General features: G+C 47.9%; 1 protein-coding gene across 2 annotated transcripts; it reads left to right on the forward strand.

Moving 5' to 3' along the window:
- Positions 1–1633: 1633 nt before the first annotated feature.
- LOC125539889 (beta-fructofuranosidase, insoluble isoenzyme 7) lies at positions 1634–4058 on the forward strand. 2 transcript variants are annotated; one of them, XM_048703428.2, is made up of 5 exons: positions 1634–1776; positions 1926–1934; positions 2031–3318; positions 3440–3536; positions 3647–4058. In XM_048703428.2, the coding sequence occupies exons 1-5, from the start codon at positions 1704–1706 to the stop codon at positions 3839–3841; spliced, it is 1662 nt and encodes a 553-aa protein (XP_048559385.2). In that variant the 5' UTR covers positions 1634–1703; the 3' UTR covers positions 3842–4058. The 2 variants fall into 2 exon arrangements, with proteins under 2 accessions (XP_048559385.2, XP_087401143.1); XM_087545017.1 differs by lacking the exon at positions 1634–1776 and having other exon boundaries at positions 1795–1934.
- Positions 4059–11786: the final 7728 nt, after the last annotated feature.

The raw sequence follows: 11786 nt of genomic DNA on the forward strand, positions 1-11786 counted from the left end.
TGGGGGCTTGGGGCAGCTGAGGGAGCTCGCCGGCGTCGAGGTCTAGCACCTCCTCTTCTCTCTAATTGGTGTTGGGGCGAGCCCAATTTGGATCTTGGCGGCGACCAGGATGAGCTCTAGCATGTGCACGTTGTCCCGCTGTAGTTGTAGTCGGGGCGCCCGCCGAAGGGCTACGCCGGCGGCCGGGAACCAGGCACTTCTTGTTGCACTGCCAAAGTTGGTCTGCCCTTGGGCCTGCTGCATCGGGGCACCCGCGATGGGCCACGCTGGCGGTCGAGGAACCGAGCACGGATGGTGTCGCCGCCGCCGAAGGGCCTTGGGCACCGGTTGCAGGGCTGCGCCTTGCGCTCCGGCTGCAGGTCGAGCCGGATGTCGCCGGATCCGGCGTGGGGTGCGGAGGTGGAAGCGGATGTCATCGGGGTCCGGCGTGGGGCGCGGCGGTGGAGCCGGTGAGCCTGTGGCGGCGCGGTGAGAGGGCATGGCAGCATGGGTGAAGAACGTTGGGGTGTTTTTGCTTTAAACACCAACTAACAGTAAAACGTCATGCCACATCAGCGAAGAGCGGATCCCATTTGTCGTAAACGCACTCAAACGAGACTAATACACCGATCAGTGTTTTTTGCAAAAAAATTACCGTAAACATGGTGTTTTCTGTAAAAAAAATGTATTATGATGTTTTTCGCAAATCTAGTCTTTAAAGTGATGGTTTTGTGCAATTTACTCTAGAAAAAGAAGAAGAGATAAAAAACAAATAAAACCGAAGAAAAAAAAGAGGCAAAAAACTGGACCGAGAAGATGCACAACAAAAAGATGAAAGAAGTAGTTAGGCATAACAAGTGAGCTGAGCTGTCCCAATTAGTAAAGTGAGTGGAAGTAAATCAAGAAGTTGGGAGTTCAACTAGCACCTATTCCCTCCGTTCCTAAATATAAATCTTTTTAAACATTTCAAATGGACTACAATATACGAATGTATGTAGACATATTTTAAAGTATGTATTCACTTATTTTGCTCTGTATGTAGTCACTTGTTGAAATGTCTAAAAAGACTTATATTTAGGAACGAAGGGAGTACTTTTAAAAGGTTATTAAAAAAGAAAAAGAAAAATAGGACAGGCCCAAGACGGAGGGGGTGTGCGCCGACGGGCTGATGAATCGGCTGTATACGTCTACGTACAGCAAATATGTGTCACATGCGAAGGTGGGGTATACCTTATGGTGACCATACTGTTTTTATACGGTCTTTATACGGTTTGTGAGGGGTGTATCGAAGCAAGGTTCTTCTTTGTATTCCAATGACGTTTTCTGCTTGATGCTGCATTGAACATACAAGAGCTTATACAGAAATAAGCAGGGGTCAGAATACAGAGGATGGCGGGTTGTTGTATTAGTAAACAACTTGCTCAACTACTCCTGATCTCATCTCATCAGCAGGGCTCATTAGTCCTCATCCTAGTCACCTAGTACGTGGTAAGCACAGCTCGCACAAATCTAAAAGACTAAAAACATCGTTAAAGTCTTAATTTGACATCTACTGCCATTCGCAAATTACATTTTAAAACTACATTATTGCCCACATGGTGGCAAGTCTTATTGACTTGCATTAAACTTGAAGACTTGGAAGGCTATCAGAAGTCATCTGCAATTTGCACAAAAACCCAATCAGAGCAGTGACAGCTCTCTCTTCCTCTTCTCCGATTGTGACCATGAATGGAGCTCAGAACCTGAACCATGGCCGAACCGCCTACCACTTCCAGCCTGCCAAGTGCTGGCAAAATGGTACGCACTTCAAATTTGCGCTTTCGCGCGCTGTTATCTGATCAATCCACATGATTTTGTAAGTAATTTTCACTACATTTTTGTTGATCCCCGTCTGCGATCCCTGAATTTGGACGATCGCGCCACGACGGATCGATGAAAACTTGCAGACCCCAATGGTACGTGCTAATCAGCCACTTAAACTTGGTTAGTGCAAGATTAATGATAGACCATGAGCTAGTTAGAGTGACAGTTACTTTCCGTTGCACGTGCAGGCCCAATGTACCACAACGGCATGTACCACTTCTTCTACCAGTACAACCCTCGCGGCCCGACCTGGGGCGACGGCAAGCTGTCATGGGGCCACTCCGTCTCCGGCGATCTCGTGAACTGGGCCGACGTTGGCAATGCGTTGGACCCTACCTCCCCGTTCGACGTCAACGGCTGCTGGTCGGGCTCCGCCACCGTCCTCCCCGGCGGCCGCCCGGCGATCCTCTACACCGGCATGGACGACGCCAACAAGGCGCAGGTGCAGAACGTGGCCTTCGCCAAGAACCCATCGGACCCGCTCCTCCGCGAGTGGGAGAAGCCCAGCTGCAACCCGGTCATCCCCATGCCGGAGGACGTCACTGGCAACAACTTCCGCGATCCCACGGAGGCGTGGCGTGGCCGCGACGGCCTATGGAGGGTCGCCGTCGCCGCTGAGGTCGCCGGCGTGGGCTCCTTGCTCGTGTACCGGAGCGCGGACTTCCTCCATTGGGAGCGCAATGCTGGCGCGCCTCTGCATGCCGCCAGCTCGCGCGACGGGGACGGCCCCGCCGTGCTGGAGTGCCCGGACCTGTTCCCGATGGCGGCACCCGGCGCGATGGAGGGGCTCGACGTGTCGGCGAGCCGCGCCGGGGTGCTGCACGTGCTCAAGCTCAGCGACTTCGCCAAGGAGGACCACTACATGGTCGGGCGGTACGACGACGAGAAGGACACCTTCACGCCGGCAGAGCCCGAGCGCGGCGGCGACTGCGCCAACTGGCGCCGGCTCGACCATGGCCACCTGTACGCGTCCAAGTCCTTCTACGACGCCCGCAAGAAGCGGCGCGTGCTGTGGGCGTGGGTGGACGAGACCGACGGCGGCGGCGAAGGCAGAGGGTGGGCCGGCATCCAGGCGTTCCCGAGGGCGATGTGGCTGGACACCGACGGGAAGCGGCTGGTGCAGTGGCCAGTCGAAGAGATCGAGACACTGAGGAGGAAGCGGGTCGGTCTGCAGTGGGCGACGGAGGTGGAGGCCGGCGGCAGGAAGGAGATCGCCGGCATCGTGAGCTCGCAGGCGGACGTGCAGGCGGTGTTCGAGATCCCGAACCTGGAGGAGGCGGAGACGCTGGACCCGAAGTGGCTGCAGGATCCCAAGGGGCTGTGCGCCGAGAAGGGCGCGTCCGTGCCGGGCGGGGTCGGGCCGTTCGGGCTCCTCGTCATGGCCTCCGGCGACCTGAAGGAGCACACCGCCATCTTCTTCAGGGTGTTCAAGCACCTTGACACGTACAAGGTTCTCATGTGCACCGACCTCACGAAGTACGTATCCTTGACATCTGCTTCAAGAAAACAAAACATGACAGTTTGTGAATCTATCTAGAAAGAAAAGGCATGTAAATTTCTGAACATCTTTTTGCAAACATGGACAATGCATGCGCAGGTCATCTACGAGAGCAGAAGGGGTAAAAATCCCGTCCTACGGGGCATTTCTGGACGTGGACGTGGAGAAGGACAAGAGCCTGTCGCTCAGAACACTGGTGAGTTCAGTCCATTTGCCTTGAAAACTAGTATAGGCCGGGCATACGCACACAAACAACATGGTACCAAGCAGACCGATATCATTAACACACGCCGTGTATACACACAGATCGATCACACGGTGGTGGAGAGCTTCGCCGACGGCGGGAGGACGTGCATGACGGCTCGCATGTACCCGGAGCACGCGGCGACGAGCAGCAGCCGGCTGTACGCGTTCAACTACGGCGCCGGCGCCGTGAAGGTGTCCAAGCTGGAGGCCTGGGAGCTGGCCACGGCGGCTGTGAACGGTGGCGGCGTTATATAGCTCGGTTGCGACGGGCGGAAGTGGAGCGGCGCGCCTTGCGTGATAATTTGCGATGATTTATCCTATTTTTCGTAATAATGAAACAATTGGAAACATGTTGGAGTGACTAAGGATTAAGGAGAATTTAGTAAATCGAGCGTAGGATTTGATTCGAGCAAACGGTTTTGTGTTGTATCATGTGTTTATATTACATCTCATGTTTTAGATGCATTGTTTCTACCGCGTCTCTGTTTTTGAGATTGTTTCTGCCGCTACAGCCCTTACTGTGTGTAACTGGTGGCGGATCCAGGAATTGAAGTAACGAACATTCATCAATAAAAAAGTAGATACAAATGCAAGTCTAATCAACCAAAACTCATATACAAAATACTAAATGAAAAGGGCATAAGTTTTCGAGTGAAGCATAAGAAGGTCTCTATTGACATGGCTTTTTGTTTTTCATTATTAAACTTTGACCATAAATTTAACCAACAATATATAAATTACATGTCATAGAAATAATACGCTATGTACTTTGACCATAAACTTCCACCAAGCCAGAACATCCTGGATGGGTGTTCTTCAAGTGCAAAAAAGATGGGGTATGTACTTGTTTTGATTCGATTATTCACCGGAGTCGGCGCAATGTTGGACGCTCATCGTTTTGCTCAAATTTGTGTGTAGGATAAATTCGAGTTTTGGTACCGGGAAGAAGATTACATCGATCATTTTATAACATGAAATTCGATAGATGCCCGTGCACTCGTTGCTAGAATAGATGCTAGAGATGAGACTAGATGCGAAGCAACTCGAATTTATCAGAATCGAAGAAGAAGTGTGGAAGCTCGAGAAGCCAATACAGAGAATCAACAATGAAGACATAGAGAAAATATTAATCCAACTTGTGAGAGCCATTATGAAAGTTGGATTTTTTTTAAATGTCTAATTGTGGTTCTTGTTTTCTTTGATTTTGTTCTTGTAGCGAAGAATTGATGAATTATGTACTCCAATGTATTAAATGTCGTTGAATGAAATAAAGAAAAAAATATGTTTAGGTGACAGAAAATGAAATGCAAATGAAAAAAAATACTCCGTTATATATAAGGGGTCGGTTATATATATGGCCCAATAAAAACTTAGTGAAATAAAAATACTCCACTAAGGGTTTACTCGTCAGATCCTCCGCTATTTTTAGAGGATCGATTAGAGTTGCCCTCATCCATCCTTCGGCCCGTTCTCTCTTGTTCTTTCTACCTCTCATCCTGCAAAATCGGATGGCAATGGAACCGTACGCCCCTTAGCTCAAGAATAGAATATTCGATTGATAGATTTTTGCCTTTTTTTTCTTATCAGCTAGGTTTTTCCTTACGAGAAAGCTATCTTCCTGCCGACTGGTTGTTTGTAACAGATCCACACTGTTTGGATGCCGTCCGTTCCGTATCCAACGGCGTGTGTTTTGCTCATGTGTTTCGGACGTCGCTGTCATCCGAACGTCGTTGTCGATCCCGCTCCCACTGAACGTCGCTGTCGCTGCTGTTTTTTTTCATTTTTTCCTTTCTGATCCAAAGGAACGTAGTTGTCGCCCTTTTTTTTTGTTTGTCCTTTCCGATCCAAATGATACTCCTTATTGTTTTCGATCCCGCTCCCACTGAACGTCGCTGTCGCTGCTGTTTTTTTTTTCATTTTTTCCTTTCTGATCCAAAGGAACGTAGTTGTCGCCCTTTTTTTCGTTTGTCCTTTCCGATCCAAATGATGCTCCTTATTGTTTTCTTTTCTTGCGTATTGATTGTCAGTTCCAACGAGTAAAAAAACAACGGGCAAAGTAGGGTTTGAACCCAAGTCTGTTCAATGTCATACGATGTCAATAACCGACTCACCTGATACTACTTGTTGTCTTACAAATGGAAACTATCTATGTGACCTTTTTAAACCCCATGGTAGGAAATAAAAAACTGTATTTTTGTTGTTTGTTGGCCCATTCTTGTACTTCCCCGTCCTAAAATATGTGACTCGGATTTGTACTAATTCATACAGAGGGAGTACATTATTTCATATACATTATAAGTTGTGGAATATCATGATGACTCACACATCACAGACCTGATAATTTATGTACCTGAGTCCTGATAACTTTTGACGTGTGTGTGTGTGTGGGGTGATCAAATATCCCCCGGTAATTTTTGTGTGAATAACATGGTAACTCAGACATCGAAGACCCGATAACTTATTGTTGGGGAACGTAGCAGAATTTTAAAATTTTCTACGCATCACCAAGATCAATCTATGGAGTCATCTAGCAACGAGGGAGAGAGGAGTGCATCTACATACCCTTGTAGATCGCGCGCGGAAGCGTTCAAGAGAACGGGGTTGATGGAGTCGTACTCGTCGTGATCCAAATCGCCGATGACCTAGCGCCGAACGGACGGCACCTCCGCGTTCAACACACGTACGGTTGGGAAGACGTCTCCTCCAACTTGATCCAGCAAGGGGGAAGGAGAGGTTGATGAAGATCCAGCAGCACGACGGCGTGGTGGTGGAAGCAACGATGATCTCGGCAGGGCCTCGCCAAGCTCAGGGAGAGGGAGGAGTGTCACGGGAGGGAGAGGGAGGCGCCAGGGGCTAGGGTGCGGCTGCCCTCCCTCCCCCACTATATATAGGACCCCTAGGGGGCGCCGGCCCTAGGATATTGAATCTCCAAGGGGGGCGGCGGCCAAGGGGGGTGGAGTCCCCCCAAGCCAAGTGGGGCGCCCCCACCCCTAGGGTTTCCAACCCTAGGCGCAGGGGAGGCCCATGGGGGGGCGCACCAGCCCACTAGGGACTGGTTCCCCTCCCACTTCGGCCCATGGGGCCTTCCGGGATAGGGGGCCCCACCCGGTGGACCCCCGGGACCCTTCCGGTGGTCCCGGTACAATACCGATTACCCCCGAAACCTTTCCGATGGCCGAAACTTGACTTCCTATATATAAATCTTCACCTTTGGACCATTCCGAAACTCCTCGTGACGACCGGGATCTCATCCGGGACTCCGAACAACTTTCGGGTTACCGTATGCTAATATCTCAACAACCCTAGCGTCACCGAACCTTAAGTGTGTAGACCCTACGGGTTCGGGAGACACGCAGACATGACCGAGACGACTCTCCAGTCAATAACCAACAGCGGGATCTGGATACCCATGTTGGCTCCCACATGCTCCTCGATGATCTCATCGGATGAACCACGATGTTGAGGATTCAATCAATCCCGTATACAATTCCCTTTGTCAATCGGTACGTTACTTGCCCGAGACTCGATCGTCGGTATCCCAATACCTCGTTCAATCTCGTTACCGGCAAGTCACTTTACTCGTACCGTAATGCATGATCCCGTGATCAACCACTTGGTCACATTGAGCTCATTATGATGATGCATTACCGAGTGGGCCCAGAGATACCTCTCCATCATACGGAGTGACAAATCTCAGTCTCGATTCGTGCCAACCCAACAGACACTTTCGGAGATACCTGTAGTGTACCTTTATAGTCACCCAGTTACGTTGTGACGTTTGGCACACCCAAAGCACTCCTACGATATCCGGAGTTGCACAATCTCATGGTCTAAGGAAATGATACTTGACATTCGGAAAAGCTATAGCAAACGAACTACACGATCTTTGAGCTATGCTTAGGATTGGGTCTTGTCCATCACATCATTCTCCTAATGATGTGATCCCGTTATCAATGACATCCAATGTCTATAGTCAGGAAACCATGACTATCTTTTGATCAACGAGCTAGTCAACTAGAGGCTCACTAGGGACGTGTTGTGGTCTATGTATTCACACATGTATTACGATTTCCGGATAACACAATTATAGCATGAACAATAGGCAATTATCATGAACAAAGAAATATAATAATAACCATTTTATTATTGCCTCTAGGGCATATTTCCAACAGTCTCCCACTTGCACTAGAGTCAATAGTCTAGTTACATTGTGATGAATCGAACACCCATGCAGTTCTGGTGTTGATCATGTTTTGCTCTAGGGAGAGGTTTAGTCAACGGATCTGCCTCATTCAGGTCTGTATGTACTTTACAAATATCTATGTCTCTATTTTGAACACTTTCACGAATGGAGTTGAAGCGACGCTTGATATGCCTGGTCTTCCTGTGAAACGTGGGCTCCTTGGCAAGGGCAATAGCTCCAGTATTGTCACAGAAGAGAGTCATCGGGCCCGACGCATTGGGTATGACTCCTAGGTCGGTAATGAACTCCTTCACCCAGATTGCCTCTTGTGCTGCCTCCTAGGCTGTCATGTACTCCGCTTCACATGTAGATCCCGCCACAACGCTTTGCTTGCAACTGCACCAGCTTACTGCCCCACCATTCAAAATATACACGTATCCGGTTTGTGATTTAGAGTCATCCAGATCTGTGTCGAAGCTAGCATCGACGTAACCCTTTACGACGAGCTCTACGTCACCTCCATAAACGAGAAACATATCCTTAGTCCTCTTCAGGTACTTCAGGATATTCTTGACCGCTGTCCAGTGTTCCATGCCGGGATTACTTTGGTACCTTCCTACCAAACGTATGGCAAGGTTTACATCAGGTCTGGTACACAACATAGCATACATGATAGACCCTATGGCCGAGGCATAGGGGACGACACTCATCTTTTCTCTATCTTCTACCGTGGCGGGCATTGAGCCGTGCTCAATCTCGTACCTTGCAATACAGGCAAGAACCCCTTCTTTGACTGATCCATTTTGAACTTCTTCAATATCTTGTCAAGGTACGTACTCTGTGAAAGACCAATGAGGCGTCTCGATCTATCTCTATAGATCTTGATGCCTAATATATAAGCAGCTTCTCCAAGATCCTTCATTGAAAAACACTTGTTCAAGTAGGCCTTTATGCTTTCCAAAAATTCTATATCATTTCCCATCAACAGTATGTCATCCACATACAATATGAGAAATGCTACAGAGCTCCCACTCGCTTTCTTGTAAATGCAGGCTTCTCCATAAGTCTGCGTAAACCCAAACATTTTGATCATCTCATCAAAACGAATGTTCCAACTCCAAGATGCTTGCACCAGCCCATAAATCGAGCGTTGGAGCTTGCACACCTTGTCAGCATTCTTAGGATCGACAAAACCTTCCGGCTGCATCATATACAATTCTTCCTTAAGGAAACCATTAAGGAATGCCGTTTGACGTCCATTTGCCATATCTCATAATCATAGAATGCGGCAATTGCTAACATGATTCGGACGGACTTCAGCTTCACTATGGGTGAGAAAGTCTCATCATAGTCAACCCCTTGAACTTGTCGATAACCCTTAGCGACAAGCCGAGCTTTATAGATGGTTACATTACCATCCGCGTCTGTCTTCTTCTTAAAGATCCATTTATTTCCTATGGCTCGCTGATCATCGGGCAAGTCAGTCAAAGTCCATACTTCGTTTTTATACATGGATCCTATCTCGGATTTCATGGCTTCCAGCCATTTGTCGGAATCTGGGCCCGCCATCGCTTCTTCATAGTTTGAAGGTTCACCGTTGTCTAACAACATGATTTCCAAGACAGGGTTGCCGTACCACTCTGGTGCGGAACGTGTCCTTGTGGACCTATGAAGTTCAGTAGCAACTTGATCTGAAGTTTCATGATCATCATCATTAACTTCCTCTCTAGTCGGTGCAGGCACCTCAGGAACATTTTCTTGAGCTGCGCCACTTACCGGTTCAAGAGGTAATACCTCATCGAGTTCTACTTTCCTCCCATTTATTTCTTTCGAGAGAAACTCTTTCTCTAGAAAGGATCCATTCTTGGCAACAAAGATCTTGCCTTCGGATCTGAGGTAGAAGGTATACTCAATAGTTTCTTTAGGGTATCCTATGAAGACGCTTTTTTCCGACTTGGGTTCGAGCTTTTCAGGTTGAAGTTTCTTGACATAAGCATCGCATCCCCAAACTTTTAGAAACGACAGCTTAGGTTTCTTCCCAAACCATAATTCATACGGTGTCATCTCAACGGATTTCGACGGAGCCCTATTTAAAGTGAATGCGGCAGTCTCTAAAGTATAGCCCCAAAATGACAGCGGTAAATCGGTAAGAGACATCATAGATCGCACCATATCCAATAGAGTGCGATTACGACGTTCGGACACAACATTACGCTGAGGTGTTCCAGGCGGCATGAGTTGTGAAACTATTCCACATTTCCTTAAGTGTGTGCCAAATTCGTGACTCAAGTATTCTCCCCCACGATCTGATCGCAAGAACTTGATTTTCTTGTCACGTTGATTCTCAACCTCACTTTGAAATTCCTTGAACTTTTCAAAGGTATCAGACTTGTGTTTCATTAAGTAGACATACCCATATCTACTCAAGTCATCAGTGAGGGTGAGAACATAACGATAGCCACCGCGAGCCTCAACACTCATTGGACCGCACACATCAGTATGTATGATTTCCAATAAGTTGGTTGCTCGCTCCATTGTTCCTGAGAAAGGAGTCTTGGTCATTTTACCCATGAGGCATGGTTCGCACGTGTCAAATGATTCGTAATCAAGAGACTCCAAAAGTCCATCTGCATGGAGCTTCTTCATGCGTTTGACACCTATGTGACCAAGGCGGCAGTGCCACAAGTATGTGGGACTATCATTATCAACCTTACATCTTTTGGTATTCACACTATGAATGTGTGTAACATTACGCTCGAGATTCATTAAGAATAAACCATTCACCAGCGGAGCATGACCATAAAACATATCTCTCATATAAATAGAACAACCATTATTCTCGGATTTAAATGAGTAGCCATCTCGAATTAAACGAGATCCCGATACAATGTTCATGCTCAAAGCTGGCACTAAATAACAATTATTGAGGTTTAAAACTAATCCCGTAGGTAAATGTAGAGGCAGCGTGCCGACGGCGATCACATCGACCTTGGAACCATTCCCGACGCGCATCGTCACCTCGTCCTTCCCCAGTCTCCGCTTATTCTACAGCTCCTGCTTTGAGTTACAAATGTGAGCAACCGCACCAGTATCAAATACCCATGAGCTACTACGAGTACTGGTAAGGTACACATCAATTACATGTATATCACATATACCTTTAGTGTTGCCGGCCTTCTTGTCCGCTAAGTATTTGGGGCAGTTCCGCTTCCAGTGACCACTTCCCTTGCAATAAAAACACTCAGTCTCAGGCTTGGGTCCATTCTTTGACTTCTTCCCGGCAGCTTGCTTACCGGGCACGGCAACTCCCTTGTCGTCCTTCTTGAAGTTCTTTTTACCCTTGCCTTTCTTGAACTTAATGGTTTTATTCACCATCAACACTTGATGTTCCTTTTTGATTTCCACCTCCGCTGATTTCAACATTGAATATACCTCAGGAATGGTCTTTTCCATCCCCTGCATATTGAAGTTCATCACAAAGCTCTTGTAGCTCGGTGGAAGCGACTGAAGGATTCTGTCAATGACCGCGTCATCCGGGAGATTAACTCCCAGCTGAGTCAAGCGGTTATGCAACCCAGACATTTTGAGTATGTGCTCACTGACAGAACTATTTTCCTCCATCTTACAACTGAAGAACTTGTCAGAGACTTCATATCTCTCGACCCGGGCATGAGCTTGGAAAACCATTTTCAGCTCTTCGAACATCTCATATGCTCTGTGTCTCTCAAAACGCTTTTGGAGCCCCGGCTCTAAGCTGTAAAGCATGCCGCACTGAACGAGGGAGTAATCATCAGCACGTGACTGCCAGGCATTCATAACGTCTTGGTTCTCTGGGATGGGTGCGTCACCTAGCGGTGCTTCTAGGACATAATCTTTCTTGGTAGCTATGAGGATGATCCTCAGGTTCCGGACCCAGTCCGTATAGTTGCTGCCATCATCTTTCAGCTTGGTTTTCTCTAGGAACGCGTTGAAGTTGAGGGCAACATTAATGTGGGCCATTTGATCTACAAGACATAG

This window comes from Triticum urartu, chromosome 2A (assembly GCF_056163025.1).
Source record: "Triticum urartu cultivar PI428250 chromosome 2A, HENAU_Tu73, whole genome shotgun sequence".
Taxonomy (NCBI): domain Eukaryota; kingdom Viridiplantae; phylum Streptophyta; class Magnoliopsida; order Poales; family Poaceae; genus Triticum; species Triticum urartu.